The 20,344-nt window shown below is 43.5% G+C and overlaps 1 protein-coding gene across 5 annotated transcripts in view; it reads right to left on the minus strand.

Annotated features, from left to right (window-relative positions):
* Positions 1 to 1,485: 1,485 nt before the first annotated feature.
* nisch (nischarin) overlaps positions 1,486 to 20,344 on the minus strand; it is a 24,824-nt gene continuing 5,965 nt past the window's right edge. For 2 of the 5 annotated variants that reach the window (XM_024269701.2, XM_024269697.2), the window contains 20 exons: positions 19,933 to 20,001; positions 17,255 to 17,440; positions 16,950 to 17,078; positions 16,756 to 16,869; positions 16,516 to 16,680; positions 15,838 to 15,924; positions 14,517 to 14,581; positions 13,330 to 13,572; positions 11,567 to 11,847; positions 10,964 to 11,175; positions 10,401 to 10,816; positions 9,239 to 9,414; positions 9,102 to 9,162; positions 7,315 to 7,453; positions 7,057 to 7,207; positions 6,863 to 6,982; positions 6,636 to 6,797; positions 5,418 to 5,590; positions 5,165 to 5,343; positions 1,486 to 4,439 (listed from right to left, as the gene is read on the minus strand). In XM_024269701.2, coding sequence (XP_024125469.1) covers positions 4,118 to 4,439; positions 5,165 to 5,343; positions 5,418 to 5,590; positions 6,636 to 6,797; positions 6,863 to 6,982; positions 7,057 to 7,207; positions 7,315 to 7,453; positions 9,102 to 9,162; positions 9,239 to 9,414; positions 10,401 to 10,816; positions 10,964 to 11,175; positions 11,567 to 11,847; positions 13,330 to 13,572; positions 14,517 to 14,581; positions 15,838 to 15,924; positions 16,516 to 16,680; positions 16,756 to 16,869; positions 16,950 to 17,078; positions 17,255 to 17,440; positions 19,933 to 20,001 — 3,450 coding nt within the window. In that variant the 3' untranslated portion in view covers positions 1,486 to 4,117. The remainder of the gene's footprint in view (positions 4,440 to 5,164; positions 5,344 to 5,417; positions 5,591 to 6,635; positions 6,798 to 6,862; positions 6,983 to 7,056; positions 7,208 to 7,314; positions 7,454 to 9,101; positions 9,163 to 9,238; positions 9,415 to 10,400; positions 10,817 to 10,963; positions 11,176 to 11,566; positions 11,848 to 13,329; positions 13,573 to 14,516; positions 14,582 to 15,837; positions 15,925 to 16,515; positions 16,681 to 16,755; positions 16,870 to 16,949; positions 17,079 to 17,254; positions 17,441 to 19,932; positions 20,002 to 20,344) is intronic. The other 3 variants (XR_004947958.1, XM_024269699.2, XM_024269698.2) reach the window with 3 other exon arrangements.

Here is a 20,344-nt window from a genome sequence, read left to right on the forward strand (position 1 = left end):
ACAGTGTTTTCTCCATCTTCCTCCCACAGTCCAGAACTGGGCCGGTCCTGGGCTGCACGGTGTCCCAACCGGAACATGACTCAAATATCTCTGCACGCAAAAAAGAAGCACAGTAGCTTCCTGGAGTCTGTTCAAAAATGATTCTTTCAATTTTAATTATAATGAATTAAATAATAGTCACGTAAACATTTTCTTTAGCTTAATAACACTTCATCGTAACCAGGACAGGAACCCCTGACCTTTGCAAGGGAGGCCGCACTAACAGACATCACTCTCAGCACGGTAGATGTGTTAACAGGCGTCAGTGTTTTAGGTTTAAAGATTTCGATGTTAAGGGTTTAACACAAAGGGGAAAAAAAACTTTGATAGCCAGTTAAATTCTTCTTTTCCAACCGTGAACAAGAGTATTTTTTGACTGAAATGGTGTGTGTGAATTTCCAAGCAAGTGAATGTAAATGAACCAGACAAACCTCAGTCTGAGTCTGTTTTTTCTCCTCTTCCTTTCTTTTTTGCTTTTTTGACCTTAAAGCTGTCCCTGAGGGCTTGTTTTGCTGCTTTTTCCTCCGTAAAAATTTAAAGAAGCACTGACAGAAAACACTGCATCCCCCCCCCCCACACACCACCACCGCCACCACCTAGGAGGGGCGCAGCACCAGGCCAAATTATTATGTCAACGTTTTTGTTGTTTTATTCATGGTTGTATTACATTTTGTAAACATTTTTACATGAAACGAATGTTCTGTCAAACTATAAAAAAAGAAAAATCACTGGAATGTGGCACCCCCTCCAGCAGATGACGACCTAGGCAGTCGCCTATGTCCAGGCCGGCCCTGACCCAGAATCATGCTTCCTCAGTTCAACGCTGACTCTAAATCAGGGTGTCAAACTCAGTCACACAGAGAGCCAAAACCCAAAACACACCTTAGGTCACGGGGTCGAACAGGATAAACATTCATTGAAAACACTAAAACTAAATTTTAACGCAGACTGGAGCTCTGCAGGCAGCCAGTATCGTTACCCTGATTCTAGACTGATCCGCGTCCGGTACTGGATTAAGGTTAGGGTTAGGATAACGGTGTGGTGCACGTCCCAGTAGTGGACCGGTACCGGTTTGCAGCCCAGAGAAGGTTGAGGATTTTATTGGACTTCAAAAAATGACGAGTTGGGGACACCTGAGGCGTCAATTTTTGACACAGAGGGGTCCTTAACCAAACATCAAAACGTGACGACTTGGGAATGAGAACCTGTTCCAATATGTTACCATCACAGGATAACATCGGACCGTTGATATAATCACCCAGAGGGCCGGATCCGGCCCCCGGGCCTCGACTTGACACATGTGATCTAAATTGTCCTGAAGGTGTGAGTGTGAGTGTGTGGTAGAGAATCACCCCCACCATCACCCTGGGGGGTGCAACTCCAGGAAGAAACTAAAGCAGTTGTGTAAAAACATACATATTATTTTTTAGAACAAGAGACTTTGGATCACATTATCAAATATTTTATTAACAACAGACAATATTAAAAAAGGTTTACACTGAAAGACAAAGTTAATTAATGTTAATTGATGTCCGTCCGGGTCTTTAAAAAGTTGCAACAGGACGACACACAGATGAAAACATCAGAGAAAAAAAAAACAAGATATTCCAGAAACTCGTTATTTAACCCTTTAGCTCCTGTGTTTATGTCATCTGACATAAAGCGGCGCCTTTCTCCTTCATAATCTGCTTTAATTGCTGTGTTAACGGTGGAAAAGTTACAGTATGTTAAAGATATTTAGGCTAAGCGTCCCCGGTGACGCCCCAGGTGTTAAAGGGTTAACTGAGATGAGGATACTGTGACCTGCAGAGACGGCAGGTGGAGGTTTGAAATGCGGGTCCTTCCAGAGGAGGAAGCCACCCCTGATTTTAGGAAACTTTTGGTTGTTCACCAGACAAACTGTGGGGACGTCAAGCAGAATTCACAAATGTCTGTTTCTGCAGCTCAGAAAAGGAAACACCAGAACTTTTGGATTCATCAGAGACCAGCAGCTGATTTCAAAGAGCATTTCGATCCAACAGCAGTGGATGCAGTTCTTTTCTAGACAGAAATGCAGTACGAGAACAGAAGTCCACACAAAGTGCTAAACGGGTCAGAAGTCTGCATTAAGAAGAGTCTGTAAGCAAACGGATCTGTGCGATGAAAGGACTGTATGTGTGCTTCATGTGACTGTCCTGGATCACATAAAAGGTCAAGACAAACATTTTAAAGTGAAGTCCTCTAAACTTACTGGTGTTACATGTTCATGGGAGTTTTTACAGCTGTGAGAACCCTCAGCTTAGACCAGACCAGGCGTCTGCAACTTGGAGCTCCGGAGCCTCATGTGGCTCTTTCACGCTTCCATTGTGGGTGTTTCATTAAAGAAAAAAAAAGTTTCTAAATGTTAAAAAGTAACTAGATATATAGCATTACCGGCGATGACGCTATGGGAATAATAGCCAAAAACAGTGAAGCTGATGGCTGAAAACGCTGAAGCTGATAGCAAGCTAAAAATGCCAAATTAGCCTAAAAAACTGGTAAAATGTCCAATTTACCCCAAACCAGCTAGCTTGAAGCTGAAATATTAGCTAAACTCCAAAGTAGCCTAAAAAACTTAAAACAGGATAAAATAGCTAAAACAGCTAGCATGTAGCTGGAATAATAGCTAAATTTGAAATTAGGCTTAAAACTTCAAAAAGCTAATTTAGCTAAAACAGCTAGCATGTAGCTGGAATAATAGCTAAATTCCCAAACAGCCAAACAATCCCCAGTAGATGGCAAAGCTGTTTATATTAGCATTTAAAATATTAGATGAATCACAAACTGACAAAATGTGGGAAAAAAAACCTTCTACAAAGTAAAAAAGGCTATATTCCTTTCATGTTTATGTTTTATTCATGATAAATGAACAACATTTATTTATGTTCATCATAGTAGTAACAATGGCCTAAACACAAATCTGTGTCTTATATTTTAAAAGGTGAAGGAAGATTTTGTCTGTCAGTGAGAACCTGAATGTTTCTGTCAGAGTTACAGACTCCTGCTGTAGACCTGCTGTAGACCTGCTGTAGACCTGCTTCAGACCTGCTGTAGACCTGCTGTAGACCTGCTGTAGACCTGCTTCAGACCTGCTGTAGACCTGCTTCAGACCTGCTGTAGACCTGCTGTAGACCTGCTGTAGACCTGCTTCAGACCTGCTTCAGACCTGCTGTAGACCTGCTGTAGACCTGCTGTAGACCTCCTGTAGACCTGCTTCAGACCTGCTTCATTTGTTGTAAACGGTCCCCAGCATCACTTGGTCATTTCTCTCTTAGATTTGATGAGATTTTATTGCTTTCTCAAAGTTCCAGTCATGACCTGTTGGTGCCGCTCTGAACCAGTCAGCTGTTCCAACGTGAGCCACAGTTCCTCCACCTGCTGATTGACAGGTTACACCTGATCCAGGACACTAGCAGCAGGTAGGACACGCCCGGTTACTGTCCATGTAACCATGGTAACACATGGAGGCTTTTTGGCTGTTTGGGGTTTCTGCTAACACGTCAACAGAACCCAGAGGTGAAGGATGCAGACAGAAACCTTTATGAAGGGATGGAAATGTAAAAAGGAAGTTTAATCTCTCAGATCCCTGATGGAGAACTTCCACGTGTTCTGCACCAACATGTGGAGAAAGAGTTCAGTCACATGACCGAGGAGCAGATTGTGCGGCCCGGCGGGGTTTGTGCGCTTCATCGACCACAAACTGCTCTGAAGCATCAGAAGGACTTTTGGTTTCAGCATAAAGTGAACAAAGTGGAGGATAGTAGATCCCTGGAGTTACTCCGCTGAACGCACAGAAAAACCACGGCCCACGTTGGACCCGGCAGATCCGGACGGATCGTCCGTGTCCTTCCAGGAAGCTCCTCTCTGCGAGCGTGAAGAGCCGAGCTCCAGAAATCTTCCCGAAATTCTCTGAAACTTCACATTTGAGAACCATCTGTAAAACTAGCACAGCGCCGCTTCGCTGAAACGCAGACGTGAGAAGTCCCTGATTCAAACGAAGCGAGCAGCCGCTGTCATGGTGGTGGAATCCTGGAGGTCATCTGACAGAAAAACCGGCCAATCAGCCGGTGAGCTCCACTGGAAGCTCCCGGCTGCACAGCGCCTCCCACTGGCGAGCCAGGACGGAGATGAGCCGCTCTCTGCTGCTGGCCCCGGGGACGAAGATGCACCACTGCACCTCGCTCTCTGGGCTCCTGTTGGCCACGCCCACTCCGGGCGGGGCCTCCTCACCGCTCATGGCGAAGTGGTCCACGGTGAGACGGCAGAGCAGGTCGGGAAGGTCGTCGAACACCAGGGTCAGAGCTTGAGGGTACGTCTGGTATCCGAGCAAGACCCGGTCCAGATCCCGGATCCTTCGCGCCTCACAGAACCGGTAGCGCTCCCTGCAGGCAGAAAGGAGAGCGTGCGGCTTCACTCAGGCTTTTAGAACAGTTAACGTTCGATTGTGACGAATCTCAGAGTGAAAATCCTCTGGAGCATTCAGTGTTTGTTAGAGAACTACTGAGTGAGACCGGCGTCTACCGTGGACCGGAGTCTATCGGAGACCGGCGTCTATCGGAGACCGGCGTCTATCGGGGACCGGCGTCTATCGGGGACCGGCGTCTACCGGGGACCGGAGTCTACCGGGGACCGGAGTCTATCGGAGACCGGCGTCTATCGGAGACCGGCGTCTATCGGGGACCGGCGTCTATCGGGGACCGGCGTCTATCGGGGACCGGCGTCTACCGTGGACCGGCGTCTGTCGGGGACCGGAGTCTATCGGAGACCGGCGTCTATCGGAGACCGACGTCTATCGGAGACCGACGTCTATCGGAGACCGGCGTCTATCGGAGACCGGCGTCTATCGGAGACCGACGTCTATCGGAGACCGGCGTCTATCGGAGACCGACGTCTAACGGAGACTGGCGTCTACCGGAGACCGACGTCTAACGGAGACCGGCGTCTACCGGAGACCGACGTCTATCGGGAACCGGCGTCTATCATGGACCAGCGTGCTTTTTAAATTGTGGAAATACCGATCATTTCCAGATCAATCATTGAGGAGAAATAACCAACTGTGATGTGTACTGGAGGCGGAACAGTGGTGCAGTGGTTAGCAAGTCCTCACCTTGAAGGAGGTTCCTTAGCAAAGTCAGGCAGAGGATAGCTGATGTAGTCCTCGTCCAGCAGGAACACATCTGAGCTGGTGAGGATCAGAGTTCTGGGCAGCAGTACCGGAGCGGTACCGGGGCCAGGCTGCAAGGAGGAAGAAGAGGACCCAGCAGATTCCTGGCTAGGAACCTGAACCTGTTAGGAAGCAGAAACCTTCAGATGACTTCAGCTGATGGCTGCGGCTCCTGAGAAAGGGGCGGAGCTCCCACCTGAAAGACCAGCAGGTACAGCAGAATGTCGAAGGACTCTGAGGAGGAAGCAGCGGCGCTGGCCGGAGTCTTCCTCTCCGCCACAATGAAAGTCAAGTCTCCCATCTCTTCCTCACTGGGATAAATGAACTTCACCCTGCTGCTGTGGATCAGCTCATAGTTGTGCATCTTACCTGCAGGAGCAGACAGATCGTACTAGAGGGTTGGAGTAGTCTCTCTTTACGTTACAATATCTATATGTCACATGTGTCAAAGTCGAGGCCCGGGGGCCGGATCCGGCCCTCCAGATCATTTTTGTTTTAGTGTTATTAATGACCCGATGTTATCTTGAGCTCATTTCTAACTTGTATAATTTTGACAAAATATATTTTTATGGAGAGTAAAATATTGAAAGTTATTTAAGGTTTAAGTTGATTTATTCTGGAATAATATTCCTGCATTTTTATTATTAGTAATTATTTTAAAAAGTTACAGTTTTAAAGTTTAAAAATTGTCATTCTGCAGCTTTTTGGACCATGTTAGCACTTACTAAATTTTTTAGGTAATATTGGAGTTTAGCTAATATTTCACCAACACGCTAGCTGTTTTAGCTAATTTAGACATTTTTCTGTTTTTTAGGTAATATTGGAGTTTAGATATTGTTTCAGCTACATGCTAGCTAACTTTGCTTATTTAGGCTTGTTTTCAGTTTTTTGTTTAGTCCATTTTGGTTTTTTGCTAATATTTTAGCTACACGCTAGCGGTTTTGGCTAATTTGGGCTTTTTCCATTTTTTAGGCTATTTTGGAATTTAGCTAATATTTCTGCTGCATGCTAGCGGTTTTGGCTAATTTGGGCTTTTATTAGTTTTTTAGGCTATTTTGAAGTTTAGTTTTTTTTTAGCTACATGCTAGCTGTTTTGGATAACCTAAGCTTTTTAGGCTAATTTGGCATTTAGCTGATATTTTAGCTGGCTATCAGCTTCAGCATCTTCATTGTCCAAATTCAGCTTCCAGCATTCACACTAGCATTATCACAGGTAATGCTATAAGTCTAGTTCCTAATTATGTTAAAAAGTTACAGTTTTAAAGTTTTATAATGTAGTTTTAGAGTGTTCAGTAGATGTTTATCCTGTTCGGCCCACGACCTCAGGTGTGTTCTGAATTTTGGCCCCCTGTTTGACTGACTTTGACACTCCTGATCTATGTGGAAAGTAAAGAGTGAAATCCCCGAGGGTCACCTGTGCCTGTGTCAGTGAACTGCGAGTAGAAATCCTGCTCTGCCGGCTCGGTGGGGGGGGGCTGCTGCTGCAGACTGAGAACGGACATCAGCTCCTGCAGGAAGACGCCCGTCCCGTAGCTGTCCCTGCTCAGACAGCTCACAATCTGATTGGCCGAGTGTCCTGCCAGAGACAGAGAGTTCAAGCTGCTGGTCGTCTGTGGAAACCGGTCAAACTTTTCCACTGACCCACAACCCTGAAGAACTGGTCGAACAGACCCACGTTGACCGCCAGCAGCTCCGACAGTCTGACGGACAGACGGCGGCACAGACGGGCGTCCGGCTCTCCTGAGGCGGAAGCATCTAACTCTGAGAAAAGGTAAAGATGACCTGAACCTAAAGTTCTCAAACTCAAAGAACTCTGAGCTCACAGAAGACCGTACCTGAGCAGCGGTCCGGCGGGCCGGCGGACTCCGCCAGCAGGAAGTAGATGGCGTCGGTGGAGAGCAGCAGGCAGCAGGGCAGCTCCACTTGGGGGGATTGGTAGAGAAGCACGGAGAGCCACATGACCTGCCTCAGCTCCTCAGCCTCAGACTGAACACAGCGAGAGAGAAGATGGAAGCCGGCCCTCATCATGCCCCTCCACAGAAGCAGACCAACACTGCCCCCTGCTGTTTGTGGCAGCAGTGGTACAGTCTCACCAGAGCGATGTATCTGCAGAAGAAGCTCAGCAGCTGTTGACCTCCAAGTCCAGCCAGGAGCTTCAGTGCTGGACAGAGACCGGCCATGAGGTGGGGGGGCGGCGGGTTTTCCTCCACAAGAAGGTGGGCGGAGTCACAGCTGAAGACAGAGAAGATGGCAACACGTCAGGGAACAGAGACGGAGACATTATACAGACTGACCGAGTCCTGAACTTTGAGTTTGGTCTGTATTCTGTCAAGCAGCCTATTCAGTTACAAACCACATGACTAAAGATCTCTACAGCCATTGGCCAGGAATTAAGGGGGCGGGGCAAAACAAAGAGAGGCAGAAATGATGGAAGTCGTACACTTTACAATCCTTATCAGGACAGTTCAGTTAATCAAGCTCAAGATTTCACTGATCAAAGTTGAACGTCTGTTTCAGCGTCAGGTTCAACACTTCTTACTGCTGCTGCCCCCTGCAGGACGGTTCCTGAGGACGCCTCTGACAGGACGGACGGATGGTGGGACGGGGAAAACAGTGAGAATCAATGTGGATCACGGTAAAAGTTGTTTTAATGAACCTGCATTCATGCTAACATGTTTAGATAAGTTTCTGTGTCTCATCGTTGTGGCGTTTTAGCATCGTTTTGAAGAGAGTTCTGGTAGAAACTACAAGATAGATTTTAGAATGACGTCAGAAAATAGTGCTAAAATAAATGTTCTAACAAGGAAGCAGCTGGACCCTTTTTACGGTCTGATGAAACAACAACCGTTTCTTTACATTTGCATCACGTGACCACTGGCTACGGTGGCTGTTTTGGGCCAATTATTTCACTCTGAGCACAGATTGTATTCAGACTGAGGAAACTCAGAGTGAACCAAAGCTCAGTCCGATCAGAACCAACACCACCTCCAAAGATGGGTCAGAGAGCGGTTCCTGGTCCTGGACCAGGGTCCACTTTAGCCTCGTTTCCACTGAGCGGTCTAGACCGGACTGGACCGGGCCAGACTGGACTTTTGAGTGTTTCCATTACAAAATGGACCTGTTAATCAGGACCGACTGGAACCGTTTCTGGTCCCCTGGTGGTCGTAGGTCCATAGAAAAATGAAATGGACCCGTGAGGGCGGAGCTTCTGTCACCACACGTTTTTCAGATTGGGAGAAAAAAAAAAAAGAGTTTAAAGTGAAAGAAAAGTTTTGAAATTAACATTTTGAATTTTGAAACTTAAAAAAAACAGAACATTTAAAGCTGAAAATAATTACGTTTTCTTTAGAATAGCAAAAAGAAATGTCACACATTTAACCTTTTTTTGGCCAAACACCAACATTTTCTTCTAGTTTTTTATTTGGGTTTTAAATAATTTTGGCCCCAATTTAGCTCCATAGAAGACACCCTAGAATCCACAGTCCTCCTCTGACTGAACGATGACTCATATCTGCACAGACAGAAAGCAGGACGAAGCCTAAAGGAGAAGCTGCTCTGTTGGTGGAGGAAGTCTTCTTCTGAATCCGAGGGTCTTCAGGACTTTCAGGGCTTCAACAGTCAGACGAGTTTTTCAGGATTTTTGAGACAAACGTTAAATCATAAACTGAAGCAGTGAAGGAGACTTGAATTGAGCTTTACTTGTGTTCATGTTTCTAAGCAGCTAAGACCTGCTAAGCTCCATTAGCATGGATCCACCATAGCACCTGTCTGTGCGAGTGCACACAGTCTTCTAACACGCCACTGCAGTCTGGAGGAAGCTGGAAGAGAACACACGCTGAACAACATTCCAGCATCAGCTGGGAGTCAGAAGTGCGTCTACCTGCTGAGTGTTTGAGCGGCGTCGCTCGTGGAGCAGCTCTGGTTGGAGGACCTGCGACAGCCTGAGAAAACGACGACGATCAGCTGACATCAAACCAACGTGACCAAAAGGACCAAAGCTTGGAAGCTGCTCCTCACCTGGCTGTGAGCAGCACCTGCCGGGCTGCAGAGGGGGCAAAGCCAACGTCTGCAGCCCCCCCAGAGAGGCTTTTCTGTGCTCCAGAGCCTCCAGGAAGGAGCTCCTGTCCTGGGTCAGGGGGAAGAGGAGCAGCTGCCTCTGACCCTGGAGCAGCAGCTCCACACAGTGACCAGTCCTGGAAAAGGGATGGAGGTCAGACCGCTGGAGGAAGAGCGGACGGATCACATTTACGTACATAGTTGAGGATTATAAGACACATTGAGGAAAACACAGCAGTAAAAACAGATTCACAATGATCCATCAAGACGTGTGGTATGGGGTCAGATCAGGATCAGGTCGAAGTGAATGAAAGACAAGATGGAGAATTTGGAAAACGGTTTTTGGAAATTTAAAAATAAAAATTGGAAAAAAAATACTGAAAACTTGAAATAAATATTTTAAATGTGAAAAACAGGATTGAAAATTTGAATAAAATACTATTGAAGACGAAAGAAATGTTTAAAAAGGTGACAAAATAATAATGAACATTTGAAAAAAATAATATTGAAAACGTAAAAGGAAATATTGAAAAATAAAAATGGAACATTTGAAAAAAAATTAGTTGAAAACTTGAAATATAGATAATTAGAAAAATATTTATTGAATGTTTGAAAAAATAATATTAAAAACATGAAAGAAATGTTGAAAATGTGAAAAAAAATGTAATTTGAAACTTGAATTAAAGAAAAAAAAAAACTGTAGCCAAAAAACAAGTATTTATTTGAACTTCCAACTATTTTTTTTCTCTGTTTGCATTAAATTTTCTTTTTCTTTTTTTTAAGTTTTAATGAGTTTTTAATTCAGGTTTCATATTTACTTTTTTTCCCAAATTTTCAGTAGTTCCTTCAAGATTTCATTATTATTTTTTCACATTTTCAATCTTGTTTTTCAACCTGATCCTGATTTGACTTCATAGTTCAGCAAAGTCATCCTAAAACTTTGGACTGATTTTTGAGGACCGTTTAAAATCCGTTCCTGGTCAGTCAGCAGAACCAGAACTCATCCATGAAGCTCGTTATCATTTATGAGAAAACTAAAAGATTCTAAATGTGCGCTACAATCCAAAACTATCTGTAGAGAGTGAAGATTGGAGTGTGCTGGAGTCCCTGCTGTCTGCAGCACCTGTGGACGTGCTGTGGATGGGGGCACCTTTGGGTTGGACCCCCTGACCCAGCGTCTCTCTGTCTGGGGTGCAGCGCGACCGAGCCCAGTGGAACGCCAGCCAGTCTGCACCAGGATGAGGAGGACTGATGAAGGTCCGACTCGCTGCTTTCCCTTTGAGCCAGATCTGCAAAGTCCACCTTCATCACCCAGAGCTGTTCGTCTGTGAGGAAGAGGAGCGAGGGGGGGCCGGGGTCCTCTGAGGGAGATGATGATGACGAGGAGAGAAGGAGGTGCACAGGATATCCTCCCTGAGCTCCCAGACGCTCCTCCTGCTCCCAGGATGGGGGCAGGAGCTGTGGGAGGAGCTGTGGGAGGAGCTGTGGGAGGGGCTTGGGGAGGGGGCTGTTCCTCGGTTTGCTCGGAGACTCGACTGCCTGCAACAAACGAGACGGCCTTCAGTTTAGGTTCCAGCTCTGGATGCATCCCTGCCTGTTCAGCCCAAACACACAACATTTCCACCAGAAGTCTCCTTTGGAAGCAGGAGACCCCCCACCCCCCCCGAGCTGCCATGAGGTGCAGACCTGGAGCAGGACGCTCAACTGGGCTCTGGTCTGCTGGACCTCCTCGGCCTCAGAGAAGATGTACCAGCGGGTCGGACCGGCGTGGAGCCCGAGAGAGAAGCAGGAATGGGAGAGCGCGGTGCTGAAGGACAGCAGCAGCTGGGAGAACGGCAGCAGGAAGTCCATCTGAAGGGACGACAGCAGCTTCTCCACAGACAGACTCTGCTGCTGGTCTGCAGACGAAGGACTCTGGGTTAAAACTGCAGCTCCGCTCAGTTCCACATGTGAGATGTCAAACGATTTTCTCCTCCAATATACATAAAAATCAGACAATGTGATTTTCTAGATTCTTTATTTTTTTATATTTTCTTGCAGTTGAAGTGCGTCTGTTATAAACCTCTCAGCTTTTTAGTGCATAAACTCACAGAATCTCAGAATCTGACTAAATGCTTTTTTTCCCACTTCATCTGATCTTGACTTGCCTTGACTTTGACACATGGTTATCTATAACGAATGTATTAATTTCTAGTTTCGTCTTTATGAATACTCATCTAGAAAGTCCAGGTGGATTGTGTTTGTGGTGATAAAGTGTGTGGCGTTCAGAAATCCTCCAGAGTTTGTCACCTGAGTCCTGATTGGTCCAGACGACGTCATGTGACAGGAACAGCAGGCTCAGGTACTGGCTGGTCAGCACCAGACACGCCGCGCTCTGCCTCTGCTCTTCCTCCACTCGAACACAGCAGCACCACAGAACCCTGAGGACTTGGACCTCCTCCCTCTCCTGCTCCTGGAGGCCGCTGGGCTCCTCAACCGCAGGAGCAGGGAGCGCCGAGGGGGAGGAGCTTAGCGGCTCTTCCACTGAATCATCCAGTCCCATCTCAAAGTATCCGTCTCTGGACCCCAGACTGTGAGGAGCATCAAACACCAACAAAGATGAAAAACCAGTCTCTGTTCTGATTCCAAAAATTGAAACATAAAGTTTTAACCCATTAATTGCTGTTAAAAGCTTAATTTTAAGATATTTTATCCACGTTTGACATTGTGTGGCAGTAAAAGATCAAAATAAAACTAAATGACGGCTTTAAAAGGTTGTTTTTTTTATTAAAAATGACTTCTAACCTTCACTTTGACCCCACCGAGGGGGGTGTTTTTTTCAATCTTGAACAAATAACAAAATAAATAAATAAACATCAGGTCCAGAGTTCTCTAATTTACTACGTCAAAAAACAGCAGGAAAACTTTTCTGAGTAATCTAAAACATAATTCCTTCTTAAAACATAATTCAAATATTGATGTACTTTATTCCAGTTTATCACAACAGCAAGACAGTAGAAAAGACATGGATGGGATTTTATAGGTTCATTTAACGTATATGGGTGAATTTGATGTTTTTAAAGACTGGGATGAACCAGAAACGAGAATTTAAGAAGGAAGAGATAAAATACAGTGGAGGAGTGGAACTATTTAGACTTTATTTTGTTTTAAAATAAACTTTTGATTCATCATCTGGACAAAACAAGCGTTAAGAGGGGAACGCTGCCTCTAAAATGATGCTTTTTTCTAACTAATCATGACGATCGTCGTTCTCAAGAGCAGAACGCAGTACCTCACACGCTGAACCCGTTACCATGACAACATAATGCATCACGCAATAAACAGTTGGCTTTTGTAAATAACTATTTAAACCTAAAAATATAGCATATAGCATATTTTTTTATATTTCCCTTTCTTAAATAACCATAGTATGACTGGGATAAAATGCTCCTCCAGGTGAGCAGAACAAGGAAAGGAACCATCCGACACAAAAATGAGATTAAAGAGATTTAAGAAAATAACACTTGAAATGTCTGTAATAAGTTAATTGTGATTAACGCATTCATTTGACAGCTCTACCAATCAGTCGCATTCGCTCTGCAAATACGTTTTCATAATGTCTGCAGACACGATTCTGCAGAGACGCTTCAGACTTTGTTTCAGGAAGAAGAGCAGAAGACGGACCAAGTCCACGCTCTGGGATCTGACTGAGAAGCAGGAAAACTGAAACATCCCATTTCAGGCAGATCTAGTTGGTGGTTAGGAAACCAACCAGACATCTGAACATAAACTGTTCAACGATGCTTCAACCTTCATGTTCTCCAACCCTCCAGATCCAGATCCAGATCCATGAATCTGGTCTCTCTGCCTCAGTGTCCTATAAACCAGGCAGGTGCAGTCATGTGACATCAGCACAAACGTTGGACCTCCTAAAAACATGTCTGACATGAACATGACCTCCAGCGTTTTGAAGTTTGAACAGGAAATATTTGAACATTCTGATGAACTTGATTTCTGAAAAACCTAAAATCACATAAAGCAGGTCAAACTTTCCAGGAAACTCCTGGAGTTACCTGGAGCTGCCGAAATCAGCTTTCTCCAGACGAACTTGGCCACTACTAGAGTCGGAGCTCCTCTCCAGCTCCTCCTCCGTGGTCTCCTGCTCCCGGAGTGCAGAGCGGAGGTGCTGGGAGAGCTGGGTGATGAAGTCTTGGTTGGATGACAGAGAGAACAGGTGAGAGGGCAGCAGAGGACAGAGGGCGGAGCTGCACAGGGAACAAGGACTCTGGACCGGACTGGAGGATAACGGGTCACAACTGCAAGAAAAACACGAAGGATTTCAGGTTTGGTGAGTTTGAATTCAGTAGATATGAGAACGTAATATGAGGTTAGTACAATCTGCTGACTCTGGTATGACACACGGAGGAACGGAGCTTTAATAAACAGAGAGCATGCTGGGAAAAGGTGAAACTGGAGAAAACAAACTGTTGAGTTTACACATTTAGACACGTTTAGAAATACATTAATAATCAATATGTTTTGATGATTTTCATATTAATCTGATCCAGTTCACATACTGTAAAAATTATAAGTCTAATAATAATTAGATTGTTAATATCATACAGAGTTACATGGATTCTCTACAGAAACTCCAACAATTGTTCTGGTTCTCCTGGAGGACGTTTCAGTTTGGCCACTAGGTGGCGATCACATTATATCAGTCCACTTTATTCCAGAAGAAGAAGAAAGAATGAAGAAAAAAAACACTGCTTTAGACCATAAATGGTTAATTTAAAAATATCTCCTTAAAAGAGTTTAGAAAATTAATCTAAAGATGTTCATTTAGTCAGCAACTACGAGTGTTAGCATTAGCCGTCCTATGGGAAATCCCATTATAGGTTAGCATCAAGCTAGTGGACTTTAGCATTTTGAATTAGATCAATCTCTACTTTGATGGATCGATTATTGATTTATTACTCTTAGAATGGACAGCAGCATGAACTCCAGGCCTGCAGAGCTTTTATCCTGCTTGAAGATCTCTGCTGCTCCTGCTGCCCATCACCTGGATCAGGTGTGGAGTGAGGGCGGAGCTAATAAGAGAAGCAGCAGGACAGCAGCTGTTCAGGCTGCAGTTTCACACAAAAACCTTCTGATTACAAACCAAAGACAAGTTTTCTTAGCCACTCAGGAATAACGATAAGGATTGGGGATCAAATTCAGAATCCAGAGATCAGCAGCACTGAGGAGGAAGAAGTCTCACACTGAGCGGTCAGCAGCTGCTGGAGCAGAGGCCGATGGTGGTTCAGACGGAGTGACTTTCTGCTCCTGCAGGAAAACACAAAAACATTACAGACACAAAACATGCTATTCAGAATGGTGCTATCTATAACTACTCTTGTTGTTTTGAAGGACATCTTCACATCTGTTACAACAACAGTATCAGAAAAAAAAGAAAACGTTATCCAACTGATTATGAGCTTTGATTTCAGCACAATCAGAACCACAGCCCACATTCTCAGCAGAACTATGGACGGATCTTTCTGCTCAACATCCAGGAGAGTTTGGAGAAAAACTAAGAATTAAACTAAATAAAAGCTGCAGAGACTTTATTCAACCAATTTCATCAATCCTTCCCAAAAGCTTTTTTTGTTTTCTGAGGAGGAGAATTTTTTTTATTCTGGAATATTCACAAACAAAGTTCCTATCATGATGCAACCGTTTAATATATTTGAGTAAATGAGACATTTCTCCAGTATGAGAAAAGATCGCATTAGTACAGAAATTATTTTATTGCATTCTTATCTCTTTTTCATCGCTGACTGATTTTTGTAATTTTATGCTGTTTTAATTTTGGTCTTAATTTTCCTAAATTTAACTTTTTTCTGTTCTGTCTTTATTTCATTGTGAAGTACTTTGATACCCCTAAAAGAACATTAAATAAATAAAGCTTCATTCATTCACAAACACGCTAACAGTGGAGCAGAAACTGTTTGTCAAACTTAACTTCTCTGAGATGATCTTAGATAAACTGGTTTTCAACCACCTGACACTACATGAAGAGTTTTATCAATCCTCCATAATCCACGTCAGACGACTGACTGATCACATCTATTATCACATCTGTTCACTGTTACATTTAAAGCACATGTTCCTACACCGTTTAGTTGTGATTCAACACGTTTTATGAGAACATGTGTTCCTCAAACCTCAAAATCGTTTGTGGTTATTTCCATTAAGTCACTGATGTTAACCTAAATATATGCATTTTATTTGATATAAACACAATTTCAACTGAAATAGTGGAATTTCATGCTAAATGTTTATCCGTCTGTTTTACCTTCACAATATGTTTGGATTACTTTCTCTGCTTGTAGTTTTCATCTTTTAAAAGTCTCTTTAAAGTTAAAGTTTGTTATTGAATTTAAGTTTGTTTTCAAAATAGCAGCATTCTAAATGTATTGTGTATTAATTACAGATCGTTTTGTTGTCATCTGCACCGTTTCTACACAGATGTAAAAGTGAAAGTTTCTTCTTGTTAAATAATCCCGTTTTTCCACGCTGTCGGTTTCGCCGTGTCTCACCTGCGCTGTGTCTGCAGACGGGAGCGGTTCGCTGGTTTGAAGGCCTGCTGGCTGCGCAGCCACTGCAGCTTCTGCTGGGATCATCACCTCCACAACAAGAAGACACAGAGAGGGTTGGTCACTGACCTCTTTGGGGCTGATCACAGTCTGATCCAGGATACAACATCTGTACTGTGGATGGAGCTGGAGGAGCGTCACTGAATGAACCTCTAATCGTTCTCCTGCTCCACACTCAACCAAAACCCGACTCTGTCACTCTGGGACTCTTGAGGGAGTGAAAATAGAGTTTACGGAATACTTTACAGTTTAAAATGTTCCTGAGTTATAGTCATTCTAAAACTAAAACCATCCCATCCTAGTGGAGTTATCCTTTAAAGGGAAACTCAATCGGACAGGAGGGAAAAACAAAACACACATTAGGCAAAACAGGATCAACATTTATTGAAAACTACATTTTAAAACTTTAAAACTGTAACTTTATAATATAATAATGAACTAGATATACAGCATTACATGTGATAAATCAACTTAAACCTTAAATAACTTCCAATATTTCACTCTCCATAAAAGTATATTTTGTCAACATTCACTTCGGTCTCTTCAGCTTCAAGTTTCCAAAAGAAGAAACATAACTTCATGTAACAAACATAACTTCTGCTGTTGCAGCAGGATACATACTTGGTTACCTTGACTGGAGGGGCTGTCCTCCTGGGTCTGATGGGAAGAGGAGGAGTCAGCAGCAGAGGGGAGGGCAGAGGAGGAGGCAGGAGGCGGAGCAGCAGAGGGGAGGGCAGAGGAGGAGGCAGGAGGCGGAGCAGCAGACAGCTTGGTCTCCTCACTGGGCTGAAGTGCAGGCAGACATCACAGACTCTCAGAGGTCAGTCATCGTCAGGTATGGCAGATGTGATTCGCCGTTACCTTCTTGTCTGAGCTGCTCATGCGATCTTTGACCTCTTTGGCTTTCTGGAGGGCTTTTAGAACCTCCACGGTGTCCAGTTCCCGCTCCACCGTTGGTCTACAGTCCAGACAGACCTGAGAGCACAGAGGACACCAAACGATGGCAGCAGTGTTGGTGTCGGAGAAGTCACCCATCCGTCATTCTGCGGTCCTACCTCGGCTGCACGGTCTCCAAACTGGGCCAGAACTTTGGTTCTGTAGTCCGGGTCGATGCAGATGGGGTTACTGGACAGGTTGAGCTTCTCCAGGCACGGCAGGGAGCTGATGTTTCGGATCTCCTCCAACTGAAAATATGACAAACAGCCACAATAAGAGAGGATGATGGTTTCACCTCAATTCACTAATTCTAGATCCAAAACAATCCTCTGGGTTTGAACACTACAGGAACATAGATGGTATTTAGCTCACTGCACATTGTATCAAAGCTCCTTTGGTATCTGGGCTCTCTGGTTCTGGTTACCTGGGCCAGCTGGTTATGGCTGAGGTCCAGATCGACCAGTGAGTAGAGCTTTGAAAGGCCGCTCAGACTCTCCAGCTGGTTCCCGGCCAGGCTCAGCGTTTTGATGTTCCCCAGTCGGGTGTGAGCGGCTTCCAGCACTCGGATGTTGTTGAAGGACAGGTCCACATGGACCAGGTTATACAGATGCTGGAGCAGAGAGAGGCGGACAGAAGGAACCCAACGGATGAAAGACATTCTGTTCTGGATCTGAGGTTTTAGAGGTATGGAGAGATTCAGCAAGTAGAGTGGAAAACATCCATTACTATCGACAAATATCTACTAATATCTACTACTACTACTACAAATATCTCCTACTATCTATCACTACTATCATGTATGCAAATGGTTTATTATCTGAAGCCGCCCACTTGTTGCATGGTGTCCCCCAGGGCTCAGTTCTTGGTCCAATCCTATTTCTTTTGTATATCAACACTCTTGGAAATATTATTAGTAGTTTTAAAAATGTGTCTTACCATTTATACGCTGATGACCTCCAACTGTACTGCTCTTTTAGTGAGTCTGAGTTTCATAAGTTAGATGACTTATTACTTTGCCTCTCATGCATCAAAGACTGGCTAAGTCTCAATTATCTTCAACTAAATGAAAAGAAAACAGAAACCCTGATAATTGCCCCCGAGCATCAAGTCAACTCCATTAAACATCACTTAGGCCCCCTCGGCTCCTCCTGCAAACCTACCCTCAGAAACCTCGGAGTAATGTTTGACCAGTCTTTGTCCTTCAAAAATCATTCAAAACATTTGGTCAAGAACTGTTTTTACCACCTGAGAAATATTTCTAAGCTGAGAAAAATTGTAACCAAGGCTGACCTGGAGACTGTGGTCCATGCTTTTATTTCATCTCGTTTAGACTATTGTAATTCCCTTTTTACTTGTTTTAATCAGTCCACAGTACATCGCCTTCAGCTGGTGCAAAATGCAGCTGCTAGGCTTTTAACTGGATCCAGCAGAAGGGCTCATATTTCACCTGTTTTATCTTTTTTACATTGGCTACCCATTACTTTTAGAATTGATTTTAAAATCTTAGTTCTGATTTTTAGAGCTCTTAATGGGCAGGAACCTGGTTATATTTCCCAGCTACTTGTACCGTATGTCGCTAGCCGCTCCCTGCGATCCTCAGCTTTGAACCTTCTTAGAGTCCCAAAGACTCGTTATAAAACTCGAGGTGACGTCTCTTTTCAAGCAGTAGCCCCAAGACTGTGGAACGCCCTGCCCTTATCCCTCCGCCTGACTCACAATGTCGAGGCTTTTAAGAAACAGCTAAAAACGCTGCTTTTTAAAAGAGCTTTTGGTTAGTTTGTACTGTATTATGTTTTATTTATTGTTTTAATCTGTTTTATTTTTCTCCTATTGTTTGCTGTGTAAAGCACTTTGTGATTTTATCTGTGAAAGGTGCTGTATAAATAAATGTACTTACTTACTTACTTACTATTATCTACTACTACAAATATCTACTATTATCTATTACTACTATTATCTACTACTACAAATATCTACTACTATCTACTACTACTACAAAAACTACTAGAAATATCTGCTACCATTTACTACTACAAATATCTACTACAAATATGTACTACTATCAACAACCATCAACTACTAGTAGTACCATCTACTACAACTACAGATATATGCTACTATATACAACTACTATCTAGGACTACAAATATATGCTACTGTCTACTACTACAAATATCTACTACTATACTATCTACTACTATAAATATCTACTACTAATACTAAAGGTCAGCAATCCAAGTTTCACAGAGACGACAGATTTTATTTTTTTAACGAACTGGTTTACTTTAGGATTGGGTATCGATGATTTCCTGAATCGATTCTGATTTCTATTTTTTATTCTTTTGATCAACTCAATTCAATCTATATATGTTTTGAAGATTTTCATAATATTCTGATCTAGTTCACATACTGTAGTGTTACAATGATTGTCAAACGGAGAAGCTCCAACAATTGTTCTGCTTCTCCTGGAGGGCGTTTCAGTTTGGCCACTAGTTGGCGATCACGCTATAGTAGTGCACTTTTATCAAAAGGAATAAGCAAAGAATGATCAAAAACAGTGTTTTAGACCACAAATTGTTAAAAATATTTTCTTAAAAGACTCAAAATTAATTTCTGTGAGTTTATAAAGATGTTCATTTAGTCAGTAATGCATGTTTAGGTCAATGAAGCGTTAGCATTAGCCGTTCTATGGGAAATTCCATTATACGTTAGCATCAAGCTAGCAGACTTTAGCTTTATGTGCCCGATTGATCTCTATTTTTATGGATCGATTACTGATCTAATAAGTTTAGATCAATTTGAATCTGTTTTATCAACCCAGCCTTAGTTTACGTGATCATACAAAGTATTCATAAATCACCTGAAAAAAACCAACAGCCACAGATTATAGAAGAAAATGGGTTTCTAATCCAGAAAATGCAGGTTTTAATACCGTTTCTCCACAGATTTTCTGATTTATCTGTTTTTATGGTTTCTCAGTTTGAGTCTTGGGCTGTAGATCTTTTTGGAATTCAGTGACTTGTGTAAAAGAGCCGAGGTGTTGCAGAAATGTTTGCTTTAAAGATGATTAAAGGTATCAAAGTCTGTTATTCTGGTACATACCTGAAGGTTCTCCACTGAGGTCAGCTTGTTATAGCTCAGATCCAAGAACTCCACTTTGGGGACGATTCTCTGCAGAAGAATCAAGAGGAGAGTCAGAGAAATAAATCCAAAACAGAGAAGTTCTCCTTCAATGTGACGCCTGCTAAGCTGAAAGAGACTTACTAAAGACTTACTAAACTCTGACTCCATATAACAGAAAGTAACGACTAATCGACTATTAAATTAGTCATCGACTATTTTAATAGTCGATTAATTGTGGCAGACCCAGTTGTGAGTTGAAATCCAAAGACTTTAAAAAACTGCTCCCCCTGGAGAACAAATTTCACAGAACCAGACGTGTGAAAACTAATAGAACTTTAACTTTACCATGTGTGTGTGGGGGTGTGGGGGTGTGTGTGTGTGTGCGTGTGTG

Source organism: Oryzias melastigma, linkage group LG5, assembly GCF_002922805.2.
Source record: "Oryzias melastigma strain HK-1 linkage group LG5, ASM292280v2, whole genome shotgun sequence".
Taxonomy (NCBI): Eukaryota; Metazoa; Chordata; class Actinopteri; order Beloniformes; family Adrianichthyidae; genus Oryzias; species Oryzias melastigma.